The sequence below is a fragment of the Prionailurus viverrinus genome, chromosome E1 (assembly GCF_022837055.1).
Source record: "Prionailurus viverrinus isolate Anna chromosome E1, UM_Priviv_1.0, whole genome shotgun sequence".
NCBI classification, from domain to species: Eukaryota; Metazoa; Chordata; class Mammalia; order Carnivora; family Felidae; genus Prionailurus; species Prionailurus viverrinus.
Genome location: NC_062574.1, coordinates 46,389,253 through 46,415,435, shown reverse-complemented (window position 1 = coordinate 46,415,435; position 26,183 = coordinate 46,389,253). Strand labels below are relative to the sequence as shown.

Below are 26,183 nucleotides of genomic sequence, written 5' to 3'. Positions count from 1 at the left end.
TGTGTGTGTGTGTGTGAGAAAGAGAGAGAGAGAGAGTGCCCGGTTTTTGCCTCCCTTGTGGAAAGAGAGACTGAGCCCTGCCACATCTGGTCGGCCCCCAAGAGTCCACATCTGAACCCCAGCTGACCAGGATGCTCCCCTAACCCTCAGACCTGACAGCCCCTGGGCTCAGTTGGTGGCCTCAGCCCACTGCGTCCCCTCCCCCACCTCCTCTCCACCAACCCCTGAGGCTGCCTGACTGACACAGACACACCCTGTCTCTTTCTGGTGCCCAAATACCGGCTGCTACAGAGGAACACCCAAGTTCACCGAGTTTCTCTGTCCCTGGTCTCTGCCAGCACTCACATCAGGGCAGGGGCCAGAAGGTGTTTGCACAGCGAGAGGAGCAGGCTGGTCACCATGCTGCCCAAATGCTGTCAGGCCAGCGGTCACAGTCCCTAGGTTGGCCACAGGCATCTGTAAACCCTCGTGGAGAAGGGGATCCAGGAATCCTGTCCCAGAGTCCCCGCTGGCAGAAGTCCCGGCTCAGGACCCCCTGCTCTGTGGGCAGCATGTTCCATGGCCACTGTAATACCCCAGGGGAGTGTTTCTCAACCCAAGCCAGTGTGCCCCCAGGTGACACTGGGCGATGTCTGGGGATATTTTTGGTTGTCACAACTAGGGGGATGGTGATGATACTGAGTATCTGGCAGGTGGAGGCCAGGGATGCTAGCATCCTACAATGCACAGGGCAGCACCCACCACAAAAGAACGATCCGGGCCCAATGTCAGTGGTTTGAGGCTCAGAAACTCTGTTCTGGAGGCAGCCCCGAGGCCGCGATGGTGCTCCCAGTGCGCGGGGCCCCATCGCACCCCGCAATGCAAAGGTAATGAGCCCAGCGCTCCTCCCGGAAGGGATTCCGCCTCGTGGGGACAAAGACCTACTTGCCTGGGCCCCGGCTTCGTTCAGGGCCCAGAGACACCGGAATGACCGCGACAGGTATTGGCCTGCGTCTGGGGCCGAACAGACCGGGAGGGCACAGGAAAAAAGTTCACAAAGGACTGCAATCAAGGGAGGGGAGGCTGAGCGGAAGCAGAGGGTCTGGGCCAGGCCCCCGGGCTGGGGAGGGGCCACGCTACCGCCCACTCCCCGCTGGCGGTGGAAGCGGAGCCAGCCGGTCGGGGCCGGCTCGTCCCGGCGGAGGGGGATCGGGTTGCAGGGAGGTCGGGGCGGGGCGCGGGAGGCGGCCTGGGGTTGGCTGGGGGCGGCCCCCGCGAGAGTGACGTCAGAGCCCCGAGTCGGTCCCCACCCCCACGTCCCAGCACGCCAGGTGGGTTGGGTGCGGTGGCGGCGGCGGCCTTCCGCCTGGAGCCCCGGAGGGCAGGGCCGCGGCGGGAGCGCTCGGCTAACGGCTCCCTAAAACCTTCGCAGGCCCCCGGCCCCGTTGGCGCCGTCGGATGCTGAAGACTTCGTGCTCGCTCTGGGCGGCCGGGTCAGAATCAGGCGCCCCCGGCCGTGGCTTGGAGGGGCCTGGGGACCGAGCGGAAAGCCACTGGGATTCGGGCCCCCGCATCTCTGTTCCAGGAACAGTCCTGCGTGCACCCAGTTCTGCGCCAGACCTTGAGGACGCGAGGGCGCGCCCTCAGCACAGCGTGTGCTTTGGGGTCACCTCTCAAACTGCCAGGGGCCTCACCTCCACGGCTTAAGCAGAGCTGGAGGCTCGGGGTCCATTTTACAGATGAGGAAAGTGAGGCAGAGTCAGAGGAGCCAGTAAGAACCAGGTCCCACCTGAGGAGCGTGGAGCCGTGTTGGGGTGCGGGGAGCGGCCGCTGGTGGAAGCGTGATCCACCTGCTTAAGGCCGACCGACCGGTACGGATCCAGGAGGGACCCCGCTGCCACCAGGTCCACTTCAGCCCTCGCGTCTGACTTGGCAAAGGAGGAGTTAGGCTGTGAGTCCCCAGAGTTGGAGCTCGGTAAACATTTGCTGTGGACTGAAAGCAGTTCAATCCCCCCTCTTCAGCGTGGTTTCTTGACTTCCGGTGCCCCAGGTGACCCTCTGAAAACCTGGATTGACAACCGCTGCCAGTGGAGGTCTGTCCCTCTCCTTAGCATCCCCCTCCAATCCAAGCAACCCGCTATCCCAACCTCCCTGGGACCTTTGGGGGACAGCAGAGAAAAGGGAAGGTGGACCCTCTGGAGGACAGCATTCAGCAAAATCTGGCCTAGAAACCATTGTGTCTAGGCAGAAAACACTAGACGGCTAGCTCCTGGAAGCTCTGCCTTGGCTGTGACTTTCACAGAATGAACTTGAGGAGCTAGAACACTAAAAACCAACTCGGGGTATTAGTACTTCCGTTTTACACGTGAGCAAACGGAGCTGCCCAAGGTCACACAACTACTTAAGCAAGCAATGGGATCCGAAACCCATAGCTGTCTGATACCTGGGTCAAGCTCTCTTTGCGGAACTGCTTCCGGCTGACAGGGCAGTTGGTTTCTGGTCCTCATTTCCTTCCCCGGACCTCTTTCATTCACCCGCACCCCACAGAGGGGTCCGCCACCACCCCAGCCTCCACCAGTTAGTATCCCTTTTTCAGTGAGGGGAAGGTCAGAGCTGCGCCCTCAACCCAAGGGTGAGGGTGAGGTCAGCATTACCCTGCCAGGCGCAGGTACTAAATAATTCATGTGGCTGCTGTGAGGCGGGGGCTGCAGCTTCCGGGAGGGCCCAGGAGACACACGGCAGACCGGAAACAAAATCTGGTCACTTGAACTTGAGTCTGATCTCTGCAGACCCCATGGAGCTAGAGAAAAGGGCTAGGTTTGGTGGGAACGGGTCGGAGGACATGACCCCAGGCAAGTCACTTCGCCTGTTTGTTTCTTGCTCTCTTATGTGAGGTGTAAACAATTACAGGGAACCAAAACTGCAATGTGCCGGGCTCCGCCCTTGGCAGGTTCTCAGGGGAGGTACTGATCATCCCCTGGCCCTGTCTGCCTTCCCAGGAGCTCTTGTATTTCAGTGATAGCCTCCAGCATACCAGGCTGCCCTCCTCTGTCGTCCCATCCCTACATTCCCAGACCTTGTGGGGGTGCGGGCGGGGCCACGCATTTTGGCTGTTTTGGGAGGCTCAGTTTCCTCCCTTAGAATAAATCCCTAGCCAAGAAAAAGTTCGTTGGAATCAAACAGCCTCGATTGGTCTAGAAGGCAAAGAGACTAGGTTACAAATATGTATTATGAAATCCCAGAAAAATTCTCAATGAACACACCAGGTTTCTGTGGTTATAATTCCTCACAGAGGATGAGGTCATCTGATTCTGAGCAGTGAGGGTCCAAACTACTCTGCTTCCAGCTGACTGGCTGGTCGGTGTGAAATTTACCAAGGTCTGATGTCACCGGCAACAGGTTCTAGACTCTTCTAGTTTTTTTTCCATTCCAGGCTCGTTTGTGATGTAGCTGGACCACTTGGGGGAAGGCACCTTTCTCCTAAAAACACACCTATTGTCTCCACTTGGCCAAGGACTGGAGGGAGCAGGGCCACTGGGTGTCCCTAACTAAGCCAGGGTGGCCTGTATCTTTCAGGAGCCCATCTTCCCAAGCCTACGCATGGATCCCTGGAGGACTCAGGCTATGAACAAACCCACATTCACCGCAGGCTGCTCTTCGGGACTGCCTGGCGGGGCCAGGACTCACAGGAGACTATCACTTTGAAAAGCAAAGACAGTGCCTTTATTCACTATGAGGGATCTTGGGGCCGCTAACCTAGATCAAGAGAAGCCTGAGGTGCACAGAGCTCCCCCTTCCCCTCCATCAGAGGGACGTAATGCTCCATTCATGGAGGTAAGTAACCCAGTACAGGGATCGGTAATGGGGGGGGGGGGGGCATGCTGTCACACACAGTCTATGGCCCTACTCTCTCTGCAGGACCTGTTAGCCCTATTTAGCTCCGGAAAAATATTCCAGTTAACAAAGGCACAGCCTGCTTAGGGGCAGGAGGGTGGCGCTGGAGAGCTGTGGGAGGACTACAGGACAAGGTCGGGTCCTGCTCTGGTTCTAGCCCTCACCCTGGGCCCCCAGAGGCAACTCTTGCCTGAGGGGCAGGACCAAGTCAGAAGACCTCGTCTCCAGCTGTACACATCTCCGTCCTGGTTCTCCGTCCTGGTTGCCACCGTCATCAGGTCCTAAAGGATGCCCCCCCCTCCATTCCCTCTGGACCATCAGGACCCTCTGGAGCATGTCATGGGAGAGAACACTGCCAGCAGAGATCTGTACCTCAGCCAAGTCCCAGTTCCGTGAGCAGCTGAGACCCCAACCCACGTGGCCTGGGACTCTCAACCGGCCCCTGAGAATGAGGCCCCAGACCCCACCTTGTGTCTCGATGCACCCCGGTCGGTTGCAGGTGGGGAAGGCATGGGGCTGTGGCGTAAAGGGGCACATGAGGGAAGCACCAAAGGGGCTGAGACCCAGCACCCACAAGCCGCGAAGAGGAGGGGTGTCTGCGTAGGCCTCGGGCTGAGCTCTGTCCCAGCTCAGGGGCCTTCCAGGTCCAGGCGGCGGCAGGAGGCCCTGATGAGAAAGACGGGAGCCAAGTTCCACCAGGGCTCTGCTCCCAACACTCACGGAGGAGATTCACCCAGGCACAGGCGGGGCAAGCTGATGTTGGACACCAAAACAGCCGGAAGGCCCAGGGCGTGAAGACGGGGCATCTGAGGATGGCCATCTGGAGAACCACAGCATGGGGACACATGGGCTGTGACTCGGGGGGGGAAGGGCGTTGACGGGGGACGGAGGCAGGCCTGGCAGTTCTGCAGATCCTTGTGGCCTCAGTCACTTGGGGACCAGGAAAGGCTGGGCTGGCCCTGGGGCCCCAGCCACACACCTCGGGGCTTCACAGGTACCCACTCAGTCCACTGCTTCCGGGTGGTGGCCTCCGGTCCCTCCCAGCTCCAATGACAAGGGCGGGAGAGGTGCTGGGCCCTGCCCAGCCTGGACAGAGGCCTGAGGACATCAGGACGGCGTGTGGTTCAGGGAGGAGGGCTTCTACCATCTTGTTTTATTTGGCGGGGACTGAGCCTAAAGCAACCAGAAAGAATAAGAGTCAAAGGGGACCCCCCTACCGCTCGGGGCCCAAGCACTGACTTTTACTAAAAAAAGTGCCTGAGGCCCCGGGGAGGGCTGGTGCAATCTGACATAGAAGGGAAACTCTGGGAGAAGTTTGTTTTTCTTCCGGCAACCTTTCTCTCCCTTCCAATAGAGACATTTGTTTTTTCCCTGCAACCGGTGTCAGAAAATAGCTTCTGACCAGCTGGGGAGAAACATTCCCAAGCTTGGGAGGGGCGGGTTTGGCAGCCCCTTCGCAAAGCCCTGAGCCGGTGTTCAAGGGTCAAAGCACTGCGCTCATCCAGGCCCCGGCCACTGGGGCCCACTGGCCATCCCAGGGTAGGCCTAGGAAGATGGGTCTCAAAGACAACCTGGCCGGTCTTGGGGTGGCCACTTCTAGAGGCTGTGTGGCCTCTCTGGCTCAGTCTGTTTACCTGTGAGAGGGCCCAGGACCTCGAAACCCCTAACTTGCCTCTAAGGCCCTGTCCAACCCTACAATGGCATGATTCTGGGATGCTGACTCCACAAAGAGGACAGAATACTGTCCTGTCCATCCTTCTGGACAGCTACGAGGTTTAAAATGACCTGATGTGGGGGCGCCTGGGTGGCTCAGTCGGTTAAGCGTCCGACTTCGGCTCAGGTCAAGATCTCGCGGTTCGTGGGTTCGAGCCCCGCGTCGGGCTCTGTGCTGACAGCTCGGAGCCTGGAGCCTGCCTGGGATTCTGTGTCTCCCTCTCTGTCTGCCCCTCCCCAGCTTGCGCTCTGTCTCTCTCTGTCTCTCAAAAATGAATAAATGCTAAAAAACATTTTTCTTTAAATAAAAAATAAAATTAGCTGAAGTGGAAAGGCTGTGTTTACAGTAAAGGACTGAGCAAGTGAACGTGTTAATAACTGCCCAGGGATGAAACCAACCAGAACCAGCCGACCGACCCTTTCCACCTTTGGAAACCCACTTTGTAAACAAGTCCCAGTGCACAGCGTGCTCTAATGGCACGGGGCGGTGATTCTCCACCTCGTCCCCTAAAGGACCTTGACGGCCATTGCCCCGAAGAGGGTCTGAAGTCGGCCTAGCTTCCCTTACCCACACCTTACCCACAGAGCTGCCTGATGGCGGGCCCCTGCCTTCCCTGCTCTGGCCTCACGTATGGCAGGTGGAGGGGGTCCCGGAGGAAAACTGCCTGATTTCAGATAAACCCAGATGCTGGACTAGACCCCACACAGGAGCTGGGCCCCGAATTCGTTCTAATTGCACGCGACAGGGTTACCCAGGCTCAGCTGCAGACTCCTTCCCTGGGTACAGGCGTCAGCTACTTGCTTGCATGGAAGGAAACATCGGCAGCAGCTTTCACACGAACTGGATTTGGAGGGAGAAAGAGGAACCACCCACAGCCCGTAAAGGAGGAGGCCCATTCGGTGACCACGAGCCCAGGTCAGAAACGACATTCCCAGAGGAAGGGCTAATAAAGCAAAAACGTGTTTATTAGGCACCCTTGCTCCTCACAGAGGAGCAAGACCCAGGACAGACACTCCTGAGAAACCTCTCGAGGTTGCAGGAATCTCTTGGAAGATTCCAGAAAGTGGTGGCACGGACTGGCCACCACCCCCAAGAAGAACACTATTTGGCTGGAGCGTGAAGCTAGGGTGAGCTTCTCAACTCCACAAACACCGAGGAGTAGGGGGGGAGGGGGGGCCCTGGGACACCCCCCCCCCCCGCACCCGCCCAAACACTGGCAGACAGGGAGGGCTTTCCTGGCTCTGGGGCACAGTCGCCCGGAGCCACTGAGGGGTCAGTAAAGTAGGAGAGCAGTGGGCTCTTCTCCCGGGCCAGGTCCCCGCAGGGCCCTCCCCAAATCTGCCTGCCTTCTCCTGGCCGCCGATTCAGTCCCACACGTAGGGGTTTCTAAAGACCTGGGAGTTCTTGCCGTCTTTCGGCGATGTGGCTGCCTGGTGGCTCTGGGCCGCATACATGTCTTCGGCCCTCAGGGTGGAATTGGCACTGCCCATCACCTGGCTGTTGGCGGTGGCTCGTGGGAGGATGACGTCGTAAGCTCCTTCAGACTGGAAGGAAGGACAGGAGGTCTCACAGCCAGGTTCCGCCAGGGCGGACGCACAAACACTCCGCTTCCTGCGGGGCCGTGCCTGCCAGCTGCCCCCTCCCTGCTCCCCCCACCGCCTCCCCCAGCAGTGTCCCCACTTCTGGAAGCGGAGGGGCTGGCCTCTGACCTCAAGCCTCACCCTGCAGAGCTCCAGGCCTCTAGACACAGAGGAGGCGCCTGTCACCTCAGACGGTCCTGGGGCTTCACTATTATTCTCCGAAGGACCCTTTGCTCAAGCCCCCTCCCTCCTGCTCCCAATGCCTTAGGGAAATCCTGGGGCCCCGTGGAGGGTGAACCACATACTGAGTGCAACTGCCTGCCTGGTAACGCTCCCAGGCGCCCGTCTCCCCAGACTCTTCCCGGAGGCCTCCAAACGGCACTACACTGCCCGGCAGTCTCACAGCTGCTGTCTGCCTGGCCGAGGACGGCCTTCGGTTAGCCCACGTTTCTCATCTTAAAGCCTGGGCCAGCTAGTCAGATGTGGAGACTTAAAACCCAAATTCTCGGGGTGCCTGGGCAGCTCAGTCGGTGAAAGTGTCTGACTCTGGGTTTCAGCTCAGATCAGGATCTTCAGGATCTCTGGATTCGTGAGTTCGAGCCCCACATTGGGCTCTGCACTGTTGGCACAGAGCCTGCTTGGGATTCTCTCCCTCTCTCTGCACCTCCCACATCTCTCTCTCTTTCTGTCTCAAAATAAACTGAAGAACAAAAAAGCAAAACAACAAAAACAAACACACACACACACACACACACACACCAAATTCTCTGCCCGGAACCTGGCTAGAGCTGTGATGGCCCTATTCCTGTGGAGGGGAGACAACTGTGGGGTGAGAAGGGCCCAGAGGCACCCGGCCCAGCTCTCACCCTGGAGGGAAGGTGAACTCCTTGCCCCACCTGCCTTATCGCTACAGAAAGACCCGCCACGAAACCCCTGCCGCTTCAGGGTCCCAAGCCGCTTTCTGTCTCATCAGACCCGGCTGGTCCTTCCACTCGTTTGCACCCAGGTTCGGGCCCCGGGTGCTCCTCCCACTGGTTTGCAACCCCCAGCTGCCCTGGGGGGACATCTAGCTCCAGGGACATCTAGATGGGTGGTTCTCCAACCTGGGTGTGCAACAGAATCACCTGGGCAGTTTGTTAAGCCACAGCCAACACCTAGTCAGGATCCAACCCAGTGGTGGCCTGGTAAATGTTTACCTGGGGTGAGGAGGGAGGGAACCTTCCACTGATTTCTGTGGGCGGGTACTCCCCATGTGGCAGATTCCAAGTTATCAAGATGATACCACTGAAGAGATGCTAACCACCAGCCCCATCCAGGTTGCATTTATAGCAAGTTCCCCGGTGATGGTAATGCTGGGGGGCGGGAGGGGGGGTGGTTAGGGAATCTGGAGACCACGTTTTGTGAATCACCACATCAGAGAAAATATCCCTGTCCGTCCAGATCCTACCCCCAACTCAGGGAAGCAGGACTCAGGTGCACAGGTGAGTGGAGGGTGGCAAGGTTGGGGCATCCGCTGAAGGAAGGATCCCGGGGTGGGGGAGAGGGACGGGTTCCACAGCCTCGGAGGCTGTAACCAGCAGACTCGGTGTCCTTCAGAGACTCCCTGCCCCTCCCAGCGCCCGGCTGCAGGTTCAGCTTCGGGAGAAGGAAGGGTCTGGGACTGTAAGTTTCAGATGCTCACTGCACCCTGCCCCCCACCCCAAGGGCTCACGGCAGGGAAGGGGGGGCGGGATGAGAACACCACCCCGCTGACCTCCCTCGTTTCCGGTTCCCAGCATCCTGCCAAGGCGGGTCACTGACCTCTCCCCACAGTGACTGCCAGCCCGGGAGAAGGAACATATATGGAGTGAGTGAGAATCTAAACCCCTGTCTTCCTGTTCCCACCCCCCGCTGGCTAATGGAGCATCTGGTTTCCAGAACCCACTGTTGGGGGGGGTGGGGGGGTGAGGTTGAGAGCTGCCTCCTCCTGCCTGTGGGGGGAAGGGAGCCTGGGCTCTCTTGGGACAGCTGTGGTTGAGGAGTTAATACTAACCTGGATCTGCTTTGGGGTCCTCTGTGCCTTTGGGGGCACCAAAGAATGACACTTACCTACCTACTTGGCTGAGACTTTCCTCTGTCCTTCCCTAAGCTGCTTAGGGTAAAGCTGGCACCTCCACCAGCTCAAAGAGGGCCTATTCTGCATTCTCCACAGCAAGGGACCTCAGTCACCGTGCGACGCTCCATGACACGGGGCAGGTCCCACTGCGGTGAAGCTGAGGGCGGTGTATACAACTCCGGAAAAAGGGCATCAGGAGCCCCGCTTGGTTCCCTGAGCCTGATGCATCAGAGGGAGAAGCCAGCCTTCTCCATCCATACCCCACCCCACCCTGCGCTGGCCACACGGCCTCTGCACCTGCCCGCTCAGGCTGGGCTCCGTGACCCCAGCAGGGTCACAGAGACCCTGGGACTCCACTCACCGGGCCTTTGTGCATCAGGGCCATCTCGGTGGGCTGGTACACACTGGTCAGCAGCTGCCCGTTGTACCCGCTGTATGGGGACACCGGTCTCTTAGCTGCAAAGAAACACAGGAGCCGTTTGGAGGCTGGACTCTCAGGCAGGGCCCCCAAGGGGAGCACACAGAGGGAAGAGGGGGGTCTCACCTGCCCAGGGATGACATCGAACCCAGGGGGGAAGCCTGGCCGGGGTTGGCCAGGCTGCAGGTGTGGGAGCCCCTCAAGAGCCCAGCATGCCTCTGTCGGGAATCAAGGCAAGCAGGATGTTGCCTGCCTTCCCCTCAGGCTTCCCTGCCGTGTGAGGACCACCCCCTCCCCCCACTTCAGCAAAGAAAACTGCTCCTGTCAGCAACCTCCACATCCCCATCCGCCCTGCGGGGCCAGAGGCCAAGAGGGGCACATGGGCCTTCGTTCGGCCGCCTTCCAAGATGGCCAGGCTCCAGCGCTGGCCTCTATCACTGCAGGCCAGCTGCTAGACACTAGGGCAGGCACAGCAGAGACCCCACAGCCTGAGACTCCTCACGTCGTCACAAAGCAGAACTGGATGCTGACCCTCCAGGACCCCACAGCCCAGAGCCCCACCAGGAGGACTGAGTGTACCTCCTGTCCTGTGGCACGCTGGCAAGTTTCCAGAATGATTTTCAGTTCCAGGAATACCTAGGAATACCTCCCCGGGCCTCGGCCCGGCTGGCATCCCGATCTGTTCTCTCCTGCTGGGGTTCCCAGGGTGTCGGAGGAAAGCTGCTGACCAACCCCTGGGGCCCGAGAGCAGGCTGTGCCTCAAGGAGAGGCAGGCGGCTGTCTGTCTCCTGCAGACTGATGGCCCGCGGCTCTGAGGGACCACAACTATACATGGCTGGCTTCCTAAGTGCTGGGCCGGCTCCATTGATTTTTCCATTTAGAAAAAAAAAAAAGAAAGAAAAAGAAAAACCCTCACAGCCCCAGAAGTGTTTGCCTTGAGAGGACAAAGGCTGAGTACTGCTGGGGCCTCCGGGCCAGGCAGCAGAGGTGAGCAGGGAAGGTCCTGCCCAAGTGTGCACACAAGCCCCGCCCCCCGCCAGCCTCGCCAATTGCCCCCTGCCCCATCCCCCTCCCCCGAAAAGCGCTCAATCGGTCCTGCTCGCGTAGGTGCACCTGTGCCCGGGGCCACCCCAGTGGGCAGATCAAAGATCAAGTGCCAGGCAGGACAAGGATCACTCCTTTCCCCCCCATCGAGATTATGGGCATCTCAGTTTGTAAAGACACAGGTTGTTCTGATTCTAGAGCTTTCCCTGCCTCTGGCTCGCACCTCTAGCAGAGACCCCAGAGCTGGTGACCGACAGTCAGGCATTAAAGCCTTAAGCCCCCAAACATCTTAATCAGCCCAGTCTGGGCTTGGGGGTCAGGGCTCTGTACCTCCAGTTCCTGGTCATGTCGGGTGAAGGGGCTGTAGCCAGCTGGCTAAGAAAGCACGCGAGACCGCACGCCACAAGATACATCAGGAAAGGCGCGGCTCGTGGCACACAGTAGGTGCTCAGTAACGGCTAGACTAACAAATGCCAGAGAAATACTCTTCCCTTGGGAAACTGGGAACTCAACTGGCCAAGGGTCCCAGAGAATCATCCCCCACCCCACCCCCACTACCTGCTTCTCCAGCTACTCCCAGAGGGGGCTTGGCACAGGCTGCAGAAACCTCACCCACCCCTGCCTCTTCCAATTCCAGAACCCCCTCAGCCCGACCCCTCCAAGGCTGTATGGCTGGCCGGCACCCCTAGTGCTGGGCTCCAACAGGACAGCCTCATCTCATTAACAAAGAGCCGTGACAGGAGCTTGGGGACAAGCCAGGTGGATAGAGGGTGCTGCTTAGATTGGTATGTGGCACAGAGCTTTTATTAAAATGAACAGAATCCTGGGGTGCCTGGGTGGCTCAAGCGGTTAAGCGTCCGACTCCTGATTTCAGCGCAGGTCATGATCTCACGATTTGTGAGTTCCAGCCCCATGTCCAGCTCGATGATGTCAGCTTGGAGTCTGCTTGGGTTTCTCTCTCGTTCTCTCTCAGCCCCTCCCCTGTTGGATATCTCTCTCTTTCTCTCTCTCTCAAAATAAATAAACATTAAAAAAAAAAAAGAAGAGGGGCGTCTGGGTGGCTCAGTCAGTTGAGCATCCGACTTCAGCTCAGGTCATGATCTCGTGGTCCGTGAGTTCGAGCCCCGCATCAGGCTCTGTGTTGACAGCTCAGAGCCTGGAGCCTGCTTCAGATTCTGTGTCTCCCTCTGTCTCTGCCCCTCCCCTGCTCACGCTCTGTCTCTCTCTCCCTCTCTCAAAAATAAATAAAGATTAAAAAAAAAAGAAGAAGAAAATCTTAGCTGGGAAGACTTTTAACAGAAACCAAGACTATGAATGTATACCTAAGAGAAAAACAAGTCCTGGAAGGGTACTAACAATAGTAAATTAATGGCAATACACACAGCTAATAGCTAATACTTCTAGAGTACTTTCCTAGTGCCGAGCACATGCATGAATTTACTCCTCGTAAGAATCCTATTTAACAGGAACCATTATCAGCCCCATTTTGCAAGTGGGGAAACTGAGGCCTGTGGAGGTACACGATCAGTGGTTATCGTTCTAAAGACAGAACAGGAAAGAATGGAGTAGAACTGGGAAGACAGCTGGGTGGGGGAGGGGAGTTTTATCCGTGGTGTTTGCAATTTTAGAGTGAAAATACATTCATGAACTACAGGAGTACAGGAAAAAAAAAAAACTTTTCAAATCTGGAATTCAGGGAGTTTCAGGCAGGAAATTACAGATAAACCCGAGAACCTTCCATTCTGCCCAGGAGACCAGCCCCGTGTCCTGCCACAAACAGTGCAGAAGGAAAGACGGGCAGGTGGGGAGGGGATTCCTCCACTTACCTGAGGCTGGCTCGTCCATGGAAAAGGCCTTGTTCTCCACAAACATGCTCTGGCCCTTCTGCTCCTTCAGGATGGTCTCGTAGCCTACGCCCCGGGTCGGGTACATGTCCCCCTGGTAGCTTTGCTCTGGGCTGGCCTTGGTCACCTGGGAGACTTCAGGGATGACGTAGAAGAGGACAAAGGCCCAGGCATTGGCGGCAAGAGCAATGGCCAGCGTGGGATCGTCCCAGGTGGGACTGTTGTGCTGCTTGTTGCCGTAAGTGTACATGACAATCCACACCACCCAGATGGCGATGGAGGTGGCCGTGGTGAGCAGCACAAAAACCCCGTGCTTGCGCCAGCGCTTGAAGCGGCCACACAGGGCTGGCCAGGCCCCCGTGAAGGCGCACAGCAGCAACAGCATGACGTAGATGAGCGCCATGACAAAGTCCATGTTGGCGATGGCACACGGGGAGGCCGTGGTCCAGGCAGCGCTGCCGTTGCCCGGAGGGCCGCCCTCGCCACCGCCCCGGACCAGCGTGATGATCAGCCACTCGGTGTTGATGATGACCTCCACGAGGGTCAGCAGCACGGCCACGGTGAAGATCACCCAGCCCCGGGGCCCATGGTTCTTCCGGGCCAGGAAGTTGAGGGCAAAGACGTGAGCCACCAGGCAGGAGAAACAGATGGCGAACAGAACTCCAAAGAGGAACCGGCGAGAGGCACAGGTGGAGAAGTCCGGCTTCACCACGCAGGCAAAGACGAGGCAGAAGAGGCCCAGGGTCCCCAGCAGAAAGAATACCTGGGTCCCCAGGAGGCTCCGCTTCTTGGTGTCCTGCACAAAGGGGAGGCTGGCCACAAGGATGATGGTGAGGACAAAAGTGGTAACGACGCCCGCCCCAGCCACTGCCTCCAAGACAATGCCCCAAGCCCCAGAGCGGTCACACAGGTTGTAGTAGAGGGGGTTGAGGTCCGGGCTGCAGCCGGGTGGCACATGATTCTGGGCCTGGGCCCCTGAGCATAGGAAGAGGGGCAGCCCCAGGCATGTCAGCAAGGCTTTGGGGATGGCCATCCTGGCTCCCAGGCCAGGCTCCAGCTGGGTCCCTAGAGATAGAGCAAGAAAAGGTAAAATCAGTCCTCCAAGGCCGGCCAGATTCGGACACACGGGTCTCTTGCTTTCCCCTCTCCTGAACCAGGGCAGCCAGTGCAAGCTGATGACGAGAGCTTCTCGTCACTGTCCCCTGAGCTTCAGAATCCTTCTTGACACAGAACTCCCGGGAGGCATATCGACTGACCAGAGAGGCAAGTGAGATGAAGCCCATTTGTCATCTCTGTCCCTCGTCATGGAAGAGGAGGAAAGTGTCACTGAATTTTCAGGTTCCCTGTTCCCTTAGCCTATCCAGCATCCGAATATTCCCTGAGCTCTGGTAGCTGGTGTGAGGGTTTGTGAGCAAGTCAAAACCAAGCATACCACCCATTTAGCAGTTTGTCTCTGCCCTGAGACTCCCAGAGTTCAACAGGCCCGATGCCGTGCCCCTCAACTCTGCCCCTGTGACGCCCACGTCCATGGCCAGTCTGCCACGCACTCATTCACGCAACGCGTACTTAACGAGCACCCGTGACAGGGTGCAGCCTGCGGCCAGAAAAGATGAAGAAGCCAGTTCCCTTGGATTCCTCCCTGTCACCTCCCTTTTCTGCCCTTCATCTGCCCACTTTTCAGGCCAGCTCTCCTCTTCAGAATCCAAACTTCTTTGTCTAGCTCAGTTGCTGGAGTCAAGGATAAAATAAACGAATTTCTCAGCTAGGGACTTAATGACTTCATGCAAAAATCCTCCTATGAGGCATTAACATTTTAAAAGCAAGAACCAGACAAGGGCAATGCAAGAACTCATCTATCATGGAAGACTTTAAGGCGCAGTAGCTAGAAGGCAAAAAAGAGATTTTTTCATTCATACCAGGAAGGTAACTGATTACTCTACGTACTCCGCATCGGACCAGTCCCAACAGCGGCTCTACCAAGTGCTAAGCAGCAAAGAAAATGAAACCCCCGCTCTCAAGAACAGCTGGATGTTCCCTGTGTGAAGTGGAGGTCAAGAACGTGTCTGGTTCTTGAGAAATGAAACATCCAATCAGTGAGCTGTCCAAAGAGAGACTTTACATTTACCTGGAGAACAGAGAATCTAAATGTTCTAGAAAGCCAAGTTCAAGGGCCTGGGTGGCTCGGTCAGTCAAGCCTCTGACTCTTGATTTCAGCTCAGGTCATGATCTCGAGGTCCGTGGGATCGAGCCCCGCATCAGACTCCACACTGACACCGCTGAGCCTGCTTGGGATTCTCTCTCTCCCTCTCTCTCTCGAAATAAATAAACTTTAAAAAAAAAAAAAAAGCCAAGTTCAAAAATACTATGAAACATAGGTACTGCACATCATATCACCCGTTATGTTCAAGTAACTAGTTGTAACCTTGCCTCTTCCTCTCTCACTTCTGGGGTCCTATAGAACCCTCCAGAAAGACAGCAACCAAGCTTTCCTGGGCTGACAATGACCGCTAGTGACTCGTGGGGGAATGGCATGATCCACCTCTTCCCACTTCCTTTCTTCCTCCTTTGGGGGTGGTGATACCTACCCCCGTATGTTTTCACCATCCCTGGTTAACCTGACCTCTCTTTTATTTATTTATTTATTTATTTATTTATTTATTTATTTAGAGAGCGGGCGAGCGAGCAGGGAAGGGTCAGAGAGAGCAGGAGAGAGAATATCCAAGCCGGCTGTGCACTGTCAGCAGAGTCCGACGTGGGGTTCGATCCCACGAACCATGAGACCATGACCCGAGCCAAAACCAAGAGTCAGATGCTTAACCAACTGAGCACCCAGGTGCCCCCCCCCAACCCCGTTACCCAATTTCTAACAGGTGAACAAAAGTCCTGTATCCCAGTCAGTAGAAACGTCGTCTCTCCATAATTGAGAAGTGGAAGAGTATTGTTACTGGATCAGGGAAAATAGAAACTCATGGAGAAAGTGAAATTGACATAATAAAAGCGCATCAATTTTCAAAGTCCTTTAATACATATCCTACAAGCCCCTTGAAAATACCGTCGATATCTCGACCTTCTGAGCTACTTCATTTTTCAGTTAAGCTTGCTATTTCCTTCCCCAGATACCACCTATCGTTAACTCTTCATAAACTAACATCTTTACTGCGTTCCTAAAAAAACTGCACGGTCACAGAGCTCAGTTTCTCTTAACTTGTAACGCAAAAGCACCGTGCCTTCCCCTGCATCGACATTTAAATAAGCTTTTGTAGGAGACTTTGTGTAATCGTAAATCAATAACGCATAAACCATATTTACAAGTGCCGGAAAGAAAGAGCAGAGAATTCATGGGTAAGGAGGAACATTGAACCACTCCAGGGGATATAATTTGCAGATTACATGCTATGGGTTCCTAAGCATTTAACCCCATCTTGGGCGTTTGGGGCTCACAGCAAAGCAGCCAGAACTTGTGGTAAAGTTGGAGATGTGGAAGTGAGCCCTGAGAAAAGCCACTCCGATTTGGCCCCCAGGTATTTGCACATCTTCAAGCACTGCTCCCCCCTCCACCACCTTGCGCTGGGTCCCCATTTAGAACAGGTGATTATTCCAAATCAGAAAATATTTACTGTGCATCTGAGGGGGGAGGGGCCGGGGGAGGGAAGGGGAACAGAGCCCAAGCTCTGGAAACTACAAAGATAAACAAATACAGTCCCTGACTTGATGGTTTTTAAAATCCAGTATGAGAGATAAGGTATGAGAAAATATGAGCCATAATAAGGTATGAGAAAGTAAGTGCCCCACAACAGAATTTGCCTCTGGGGAGAAAAAGGTGTGTCACAAGGCACAGAGGAGGAAGCCTTGCGCTGAGGGGTCAGAAAAGACAGAATGGAGAAGATCTTTCAACAGCGTTTTATTCAGTATTTCATCAACTTCAAGTATGAACTGAGTTTGTAAAGGGAGACAGCAGGTGGCTAGCGACAGACTAGAAATGCTACAGGGAAGGAGTTTGGGGCATTTTTCTGAAGGCAATGAGGAGCCACGGAAGGTTGTTTTTTTGCACCAAGGAGGCATCACCAGGGCTGTGCTTTACAATTTCAATCTGGCAAAAAGCACAGGCAATCGATTTGTTGAGGACACGGTTCACCCCTGTTGAAAGATCAAGGCCAAAGGTAACAAGCCATAATGGACAGGTCTGGGAGATCGTTTCCAAAATAACATCTAAGGGCTGGTTGGAGGTGAGGGGAAAGGATACCAATTCGCTACAAGTTCATATCTGATAACAGCCACATCATTACCAAAAAAACCCCAAGCCCGGTCCCATTTAGCTCTGCAACCCCTCTGTCACTTATTCTTCTGGGTCCATCTTGCTTTTGGAGTACATGCCTTTACCCTGATGGCATCCAGCAGCCTCCTAGCTTCTCAGCACTGCCAGTGTGGGAACTTCCAAAGAAGGAAACAGGAACTTGTTTCCTCTCCTCCTCCCCATCGAGGACCAAACTGCCCAGGTGCCCTGAAACTTACCAGCCCCAGATGAAACAAACCATTCCCACCGTGATACAATCCATTTCTCTGATTCCCCTGGAAATTCAAGGGTGAGGGTAGACATAGGAATACAGCAACTCAGGCCTAGGGCAGCGATCCCTGGAAGCCAGCAGATTTAGAGCAAGAAGCTCAAAAGAGTTCAGCACTGGTCCTTTGACCTCCAGGAGTGCAGATTCAGCCAGTCAACCCATGCCATCTTTTAGATGGTGGAGAAGGGGGAAGGACTTTTTAGAAATGGACCCAGCTCTGCCTAGAGACTCTCCCTCCACCGGGTCCCTGAGCCCTGCACTTCCCGGCTGTCTTCTGAGCCTTGATGGTTAAAATTCCGTGTGTATGTCTCCCCTACGAGGCTGGAAGGTTTGGGAGGGCACTGGACAAGACCTGTTTATCTTAGCATCCTTGCAACACCTGGCACTGTGCCTTGAACACAGGAGGCATTTAAAAAACATTCGCTGAACAGACTCGGTGCCCATTTCTCCCCTGCCTTCTTCATTCTGGAGTCACATCTCCTTGCTTCAAGATTCTCAGTGGGACCAAGGACGGGAGGGGGAGGGGGACTTCTTTCTGCCCCATGAATTTCTCCTACACCACCGCTGCGGCATAGCCCAGTCTCAGATTATTTTCTGGACAAAGGGGCCCTTTTGCTTCACCTCCCTGGAATCAGTCATACAAATATTTTTAATCACCTCTGAAATCGGCCTTTCCCCAGCTGAGCTACTCAGCCCCCAGCTCTGGTCTGAGTCAGCCCTATCCAGTTCCAGAATCCCCTTCCTCCCTCTTTCCCTCTCCAGGGGGAAGCAGAGAGGCCTCCAAGGCACCGGTGGGTTCAGAGGCCCAGCTGGCCCTGACTGGCTTGATCAGAGGCGGTCAGGCCCTCTCACCTTTCTGGAACAGCCCCTTCCTCAACCCCTACCGTTCACATCAGAATCTGAGAACCTCTAGGGCCTGGGAGACCATCCTGAAGAGGGCACCATGGGCTTCTCACTGCCCGGGTCTGAATCTCCTAGGCTCAAGGATACAGAGTAAGATAAAGACACACAGCCAGTGGTTACATTTAAGGATGCCATGACCTTTGATAGCCCCCTCAAAGGCACCTAAGCTCACCCAGGGATACTACAGAACATCCTCCTAACTCCCCCTCCCCGTCTGCCAGCACTGAGAAGACCAGCAGGAGAAACGCTAGGACCTACCTACAGTGCTCCCACCTCCTTCCCTTCTCCCCACTCCCCTCCCCCCCTTTCTGGAGTCCAGTACTTAGGTACTTAGGCCATATCATCTTACTCAGGTCCAGGGGTCTCCAGGTTGGGGAGGGAGGGGCTTCTGGGAATCTCATCCTTGACTCCACATCAGGTGGGCCTTTGGGCCAAAATTTCCTGAGTATTCTGAAACGTGGAAGTCTTCAATCCAAGGGTCTGCTCTGGAATGCCACTCTGGAATGTGCCCTACTTCCCAACATCCCCCCCCCAAACATAGAAAGACACAAGGTGGGGACCTCCAGAAGCACAAAACCCTATTGTGACACATTCTGGTCCCTGTGCTTTAGGATCAAGATCGCGACCTTTGAGATGACAGGCTTCTCCGGGGTGTAGAACCGCTGGCGGGTGGATGGAGGGGCGCTACCCAACCCCTGCGGCTGCAAAAGGCCCTGGAAAATCCATGGGGGTGGGGAGTGGAGCGGGGATCTAGAAGCCAAGCTGCCAGTAGAGAGGCTCTTTGATGGTCTGATTGCAAACTTCCTACAGGAAGATTCGGAGAATTTCCCTCCCCGCTTCCTGGGGTCTACACCGGCGCTCCCCCGGCCTTCGGAACAGAATGAGCAGGGACCCAGCCTCTCTCACCGACTCCCTCTGGCCACAGAAACCTGCCCTCCCCATCCACGGGCACCGGAGAGGGCGCCGGCCCATAAGTCACTGCTGACGGTGGACTCACGCAGAGAGGCGGCCGGAGTGGAGGGGGCACCGATTGTGGGGTTCGGGACAGCGCCGGGCTTCCCCCCACCCCCGTCCCCCAGCCGGCTCCGGTTTGGAAAGTTTCTGCGAACGAGCGGAGTTGGCGCTGTCCTCCGCCCCCGGTCCTCCGCCCTCGGGCTTCTGCCCGCACCCACCGCCAGCCAGCCCGACCCAGGCGGCGGAGGGGAGGGCGGAGCGGGAAGGCAGGAGTCCTTACCTGGGACGCACCGCCCGCCCGACTCTGCCACCTCCGGCGCCAAGCCGGGCGCGGGCGGGGGGAGAGGGACTCGGCGTGGGGCGCGGAGCCAGGCGCAGTCCTGGCCTGGGGTGGCGGGGCCCGGGCGGGGGGCTCGGGGCTCGGGGCGCAGGGCCTGCCTCTCCCCGGGACCTGGGTTGAGCTGGCCGCGCTCGGTGTCTCCTTCTAGCGCTGGCCTCTCCCCGCACTCGGCTCCTTTCTCCGGGCGAGGGTGGGCTGGCGCCGGCATCACCGTGACATCACCTCCATTCAAGCGCTTATCGGGCAGCCGCAGCGCTCCAGGTATGTGCAATCCGTTTGCACAGTAACAAAGCCCGTCCGGCCCTCCCCCAGCCGACTCACCTCCAGGCTCCGGCGAGGCGCACTTTCCGGCCGAGGAGGAGCACCGAGTTTCTGGCGGAGCTGGAGTGAGTGTTGTTGCTGTTTACTGCCACGCCCCCGCCCGCGGGCGCGCGCACTCACGCGCACTCACTTTCCGGGCTCGGCTCTTGCTCCGGAAAGCGGTTTGCGGGGCAGCCCAGCACACCTCGCAGGCGGGTTCTCCCGCCCCGCATGTCCCAGCGCGCACACACGGCCAGGCGCGGGGGCCACCTCGGTGCGTCTCACCTAGCCTCCGTCACCTTCGTCCTGGCTCGCCCGAGAGGCACACGCGCCGGGCACAGCGCGCTGCTCGCGGCTGGAGCGAGGCGCACACTCAGACACAAAGTCCGTCTTTGTCACGCCTTCTGCGCCCCCTCCCCTCCCCGAGCTTGAACACGTGGACACACCACACACCCACTGTCCGCCTCCTCCACGCGCGGCCCTTCCCCGGCCCCGGGGTCACCAAATGTGCGTGGGAGGGCCAACCGCGAGCGTCCCTGCTGCGTGGGCCGGGCCCAGGTCCACTCGGGACAGTGAGCAAACGTCGCCCTGGGCCGACTCCCCTGCGCCTGGATTTCCTGCGATCGCCCCAGACTCAGTCCAACTCTGAGCGCGCGCTCCCCTCCCCGCGTCCCGGTTCCCTGTTCCGACTTGTCCTAATTAGCCTTCACGGTCGTGTTCCCCGAGGTACAGTGTTTAACCCGGCTCCCGCGGTCCCTGCGCTCCGGGACACAAAGGCCCTGACTCCGAGTCCACCCCTCGGGACTTTTCCACGAGTTCAAATACCCTCCGCCCCTCTCCGCGCCCCACCCCCCACTCCCTGCCTCGGGGTGGATCGGCGGGTTGCCACCTTTTCCCCTCCGGCCCCAGGAATCAGCAGAAAGGGAACTGCAGAAATGGGGAAGCGAAGCCAGTCTGGGACGTCCCTGGCCCAGTAAACAAGAGGAGATTTTCCGGCCGCCTTCCCCTGGGGCTGCGGGCTCCGCGGGCGCCCAGAGGGGCCTAGTTAGCCGGCACGGAAGGCCCGGAGGGGCCGCGGCGCACCGGGAAGGGAGAGGTTGTTGGACCTGGCTAGGGCCCAGGGGACGCGGAGGGAGGGCAGGGCGCCGGGTCTCCGGGGTGCTGTTCTCGTGACGCCGAGTTGCCTGGGGGATCGCCAGCAGCGCGCGGTCGGAGCCAGCCTGTGGCGGGGCGGGCGGCGGGGTGTGTTTGCACAGCCTGGAGCGCCCGGGAGGAGGGGTAGCGGGGGGGAGGGGAGGCAGCGGGTGTCCGGCGGTGGCCAGGTGGGGGGGGGGGGGGGGTAGGGCGCGGGGAAAGGTGAGGGGGTACCTCTGGGGCTGTTTGGGTGCCTCAGTCTACGACCAGCAGGAGTCAAACTCCATGAATCACCGGGAGCTGCCCGAGCGATAAACCTCAGGCCTGCCCCTCCCCTCGCGCACCGGCTTTTCCGACTCCAGGAGGGAATGTTTGCTTAGCGGCCGGGGCTGGCGGTGGGGCCCTGGTTTTCTAGAACCTGCCTCCGTCCCTGTGCCTTGCCCTCGCTTGCAGGTCTGGGGAGTGTGGTGATCACTGAATTGTTTCCGTTCCTTTTAAATATTAAGAGGAAGAGCGCGTTCGGCTGCAAAGTTTGTACCCTACTCCGTGTCTCCCTCCCGTGACTCCACCCCTGCCCCACGTCTCCCCGACCCTCCAGTGTCTGAGGGCGAGCCCAGAGTGACCCAGCAAGTTCTTCTGGCCTCTGACCAGTAGCTTTCATTAACAAGACAGCTAATGCCCAAATCAGTTTGCTGGGAGGGTTGCTCATTAGCATATGTGAAAAGCCAATTCTGAGCGCGAGTCGGGGGGCGGGGCTGGGGAAATGGGCTGGAAGCCGGTGAGCAGTGGATCCAACCCAACATCTCAGTTTGCTTTCAAGCTTCTGGAACTCCTTCCGGGACGGAGGCCTCTCCCAAGAGGCAAGTCTACCCCCACCTCATTTCCTGCCCAGGCAGGGGTAAGGTTGGGGTATGGGGTGCCTGGCCACCCGATGGGAGTTTGGGAAGAGGCCTGCCAGCCTTGAGCAGTGGATAGTGGTGGAAATGTAGCGCAGTTTTCTGGGAGCGGTTTGCTGGGTCCCTTTTCACCCCATCTCACTCTGGAACAGGATCTGCCTTAAAAACAAGGCAAGGCCCTTGGGGCAGATGACCTGGCCCTTTCAGCCTCTAGGATCCCTGGGGCCCTCAGCTTGAGTCCCTTGAGCAGGGCCTAGCTGGATGTGGGGTGGCTAGATGGGAGGTCCAGATCTTGAGTACCGCCCCCACCGCCGTCACTGCCCACCCCGTGAGTCACGTGGTCGGGGGTGGGTGCTTCCGGACAGGACCAGCCAGCATTGGCTAGAAGGGAAGTTTTGCTTTCCAAGACTCCAGGTACAGGGTCCTCTGCACCCCACCCCCCATATGCCCTTCACCCAGTTTAATGACCCACAGGCATCTAAGCCTTTATGAACTCCCGGTTTTCACCAAAAAATAACACTTTGGGAAGCCATCCCTGGTGGATACTGCCCACCCGCTGTTCAAAGAGATCCGGGATTGATGGATTGTGGGGGAGTGTCTAGCTCCCCGCCTCCCCTAATACAGTGCTTGAGTTCCTGCTGGGCCATCAGAACCACTTTTATCCATGGCCGCAATTGTCTGAGGGACTGACAAGGCCCGGGGGTCAGAGGCAGCTTTGCCACCTGCCAGCTGTGTGACCCGGGCAAGTCACCATATCTCCCTGGCACCCTGCCTGCACTTTCCTCTCCATGGGCATGATAACCCCTCCCCCACACCTCGCTGTAACATCCAGATGAAGCCCAATCTAGAATGTTCCTCGCACAGCCTGCCTCTCACAGGTGTCCAGAGGTCAGCCTCTCCTTTCCTGATGCACCCCCTCTGAACCTTAGTCCTGTCAGCTAAAAGGGCCCAAACTCTTCTAGAAGCTGCATCTCTGACCTTTCAATTCTGTTTTACGGTTATCAGAATAACCTTATGCTCTGGGTCTTCACCTCTGCTTTTCCTTCTTCTTCCAACATCCTGTCCTTCCTGTGACCAAAATTTTTACAAAATCAACCCTGCCTCAAAGCTCAGCTCCCGGCTCCCTCTGTGAAGCTTTCCTCACCTTCCCCAGAAAGAACCCTGGGCCTTGCCCCTTTACGCACAGCCCATCATGCATCGTTGATGTATCATGACCCTAGTGTACCTTCATCAAGCTTGTTAACCGTTGTCCACCCGCTCCCCCCCCCCCCCCACTAGACTGTGCCTTTCACAAGAGGGAGGCATGTCTCACTCATCTTGGGTCCCCAGGGTCTGGCTCAGAGTCTGTCACGTGGTGGTGGCTCCATTGTTTCAAGGTCAGGACAGTAGCAGCAAGAGTCGAGATGCAGCCCCTGGAGGGTGGTTCCCTGCAGACCTTCCCCTCACAGCAGGGGCCTTGCAAACAGTGTGCACCTTCCCTGCCCAGAGCCGGAGGCCTTGGGAAGCAGGCAAGCCCCAGTGCCTTCTGGAAAAGTCCGTCTCCCCCAACCCCCGCCCCGGGGCCAGCAATGCCCTACATTCCATGTCCTGGCTTGGGGCACTGGGTGGTCAGGGGAGGCTAGAGGTCAGCTGTGCTTCCTAGAGAGACCCGCTTGTATGGGTAGCATGAGTCCTGGATGCAGCTTCAGCTGGTGGAATCACTTTCAGCAGTCATTTCGTCCCTGGGGGTTGAGTGCCCTTGGTCTTGTGGCCTGGCCCCAGTGAAGCGAGAACAGTTTCTCACTGAGCTGGGGGTGGGGCTCTTGGATCCCTGACAGGTAGGGACCTGGATTCTTGTGCCAGGCGGCTGGGTGCCCCACAACTGGCTGAAAAACAGATTGTGCGTTTGACTTCTCCTTGCTCCCGGGCCCCATATTAACTGGTTACTGCCCAGGCTACTCTGTCTGGCCAAGTCTCCTTTTCTCTTGGGCTTATAAGGATGGTGCTTGAAATAGTAGGTGCCCCCTGGGTTTGTTTGTTTGTTTTTAAGGACCCAGGTACCAAGGTAGCACCTTAAGAAGTAGGAAGCCAGGGTCCTGGGAGCAGGCAAGTTAAACACTAATTCACCACCACTGGCTGCCCATGGATGATCCCTCTGGAATTGTACCCGGAAGTGGGCTTTGGGCAGAGCCTGCTGGAATGTCACCTGACGCCAGGCCCATCCACACTGGCCACAAATCTGCTTCTGCCAACCGCCACCTCCCCCCCCCCCCCCTCCGGCCATGGCTCAGTGGCCACTAACCAACTCCCAGTGGAGAAGAGAACTGGATTTTCTGAGTGCCCGGGTCTGGACAGTAGCTGTCAACAGGCAGTAACTCTAGGAACCAGGGTCAAAGCAGAAGGCCCAGGGATTCAGGCCCCTCAGCCCACCCATCCCTTCCGAAACCAAAAAAGAAACGTCTACGCAGTGCCCCATCTAGCTCCCTCTTACCTTCAGGAAGGGTCTCCCGCCCCCCACATCTGAGAACATTTCAGGGACAGGACATCCTTCACCTCCTAGCAGCTAAATGGCCCCAAACTGGTGACCTCACTTGCAGCCTTCCTACCACTCCCCAACACCTCCAGTCACCCTGCAAACCCCTGTCCTTTGGGGGACATTCCCTGCCTTCATCCCGGCACTCTGCTGACACCTTCCCTGGTTCCCACTGCCTTGAAGTGAAAGACTAAACTTGCTCGCTCGGCATTCAAGGCCTCTGCAACCTGCACTCAACCCAGACGCCAGCCTCATCCCCTTCCTTTCCCCCATAGGAAATGGCCAGTCCGGCCTGAGAGGTCAGCTCCCAAGTCCAGTCAGCTCCGGACTTGCCTTCCTGTGGCTTTACTCAGGCTGCCCCCCATTCTCTGTCCGGGATGCCCCCTCTGGGTCTCTCTGAACCAGTCCCCCTTCAAAGTCCTGTGCTCCTCGCAGAATGTTTTGCGGGTGACCCCACCCCATGGCTCCCCTAGAGCTCCCCATCCAACTTGAATTTGCTAATCTGGCACTGCTCTGCGTTGTTCATTATATCTTCTGCATAAACATCTTGCCTCTCTAACCCCCGATAGGCTTGGTGGGGAATGGCTTCTGATTTCATTCGAAGCCCCAGGATAGTGCTTTATACACACAATTCAAAAAGGCAGTAAATATCAGCAGAATATTGGGTTGACTGGCCAGCAACTCAGTGAGGCTGCCTTCTTGAAGAGAGAGGTCAGGCTCAGGGTTTAGCCTCGGCCTTGCCGCTGTTGTGAACCATGTCCTCAGATCCCCGCCTCCCTCTGGGCCAGAAATCCAGGCCAGGAAGTTCAGAGAAAAGCTAGGTGGTCTGATATCGCAGTACTCATAATGGCTTGCTCCTGTAGAACACTGTACCACTTTTAAGTGTCTTCTCTGTATATTTGATCCTTGCAGCTTGATGAGTTCAATTGAGCCGATATCATTACCCCCATTTTACAGATTTAAAGACTGAGGCCAAGCCCGGGATTAAAACCCATTTGTTGGAACGCCACTGGATTGCCCGTCTCCGGGCCATGCTGCAGAGTGCCTTTGTCACCTCTCATACGGCTCTTCCCTCTTCTGCCTTAGTAATGAACGCATCTTACGGGTAGAAGCTCTTTGAAGGAAAGATGGGTATCTGACCCATCTCTGTTCCCTTGGTGCCTTGCCCATAGTAGGGCTTCAATAAACCTTTGGGAGGGAATAAATAGACGAAGGATCTGGACAGGCCTGCACAGGAGAAGGACACTGGCCACAGAGCACCTGGCATCAAGCGCACGGCCAGCCTCTTCTCAGCTACCCTTTCTTCTCGGGACAGTCCCTTCGCTTCAGAAGCCAGCCTCATGGCAATGCTGTGCTGAGCAGTTGCCTGGCCTATGGCAGGGCCACGTGTCTCCTTCTCGAGGCCTTTCTTCCTTCTCCAACCCTGTTCTCCGGGTGGCTGCTGGCCCCTACAGTCACTCACATCCCCTCTGCACACAGGGCAGCCTGCCTTCGGAGCCACTCAGCCCTTCACCAGCTCCCGCCAGCCACCAACACAATTCATTCAATGGCATTCAAAAGACCCAGTCGTAGCCCCCAAACCCCCGCCGATCCCCCCCCCCCACCCGCCTGGGATTTGAGGGCACCCTGACTCTCGAACTCAGCCAGGACCTGGAGGTGAGGGAGAAAGCCAGGGTGCCACGGGAGCGTCACACACGCCGCACTCACCACGGATGGCGCTCCCGCCAAGCTGGCTTCTGGGCAGCGTCCAGTCCCCGCTGATCTGCCCTGCGCTGCTGGGGCCTTGACTCTGTCTCCCTTGCCGGAAGCCCCGCTGCGGTGCGGCCGGAGGCTGCCGGGAACCCAGCCCGGCTATTCTGGGAGTGTGATGGGGCTCCGGGCCGCCTGGCAGCAGCTGAAATTTCAGCCCCTTTGGTTTCCACACTGTTCTTCTCCTCCCCTCTGATGATAAGGCAGAGTTCGGTCATTATGCCAAGTTCAGAACCACTGATGGTGCATTTGAGGGTCTTAAGAG

The 26,183-nt window shown here is 57.2% G+C and overlaps 1 protein-coding gene and 1 long non-coding RNA gene across 5 annotated transcripts; one reads left to right on the top strand and one right to left on the bottom strand.

Annotated features, from left to right (window-relative positions):
* Positions 1-1,941: 1,941 nt before the first annotated feature.
* On the top strand, positions 1,942-4,016 carry LOC125151931 (uncharacterized). Its single transcript, XR_007146987.1, has 3 exons — positions 1,942-2,072; positions 3,556-3,813; positions 3,898-4,016. It is a non-coding gene; the product is annotated as an uncharacterized LOC125151931 (long non-coding RNA).
* GPRC5C (G protein-coupled receptor class C group 5 member C) lies at positions 3,680-21,198 on the bottom strand. Of its 4 annotated transcripts, none has more exons than XM_047833476.1 (5): positions 20,996-21,198; positions 12,551-13,633; positions 9,624-9,718; positions 6,982-7,131; positions 3,680-5,046 (listed from the first exon to the last, which is right to left on the bottom strand). In XM_047833476.1, the coding sequence occupies exons 2-5, from the start codon at positions 13,599-13,601 to the stop codon at positions 5,014-5,016; spliced, it is 1,329 nt and encodes a 442-aa protein (XP_047689432.1). In that variant the 5' UTR covers positions 13,602-13,633; positions 20,996-21,198; the 3' UTR covers positions 3,680-5,013. The 4 variants fall into 4 exon arrangements, with proteins under 4 accessions (XP_047689432.1, XP_047689431.1, XP_047689430.1 ...); XM_047833475.1 differs by lacking the exon at positions 20,996-21,198 and adding an exon at positions 19,649-20,460; XM_047833474.1 differs by lacking the exon at positions 20,996-21,198 and adding an exon at positions 19,268-19,637.
* Positions 21,199-26,183: the final 4,985 nt, after the last annotated feature.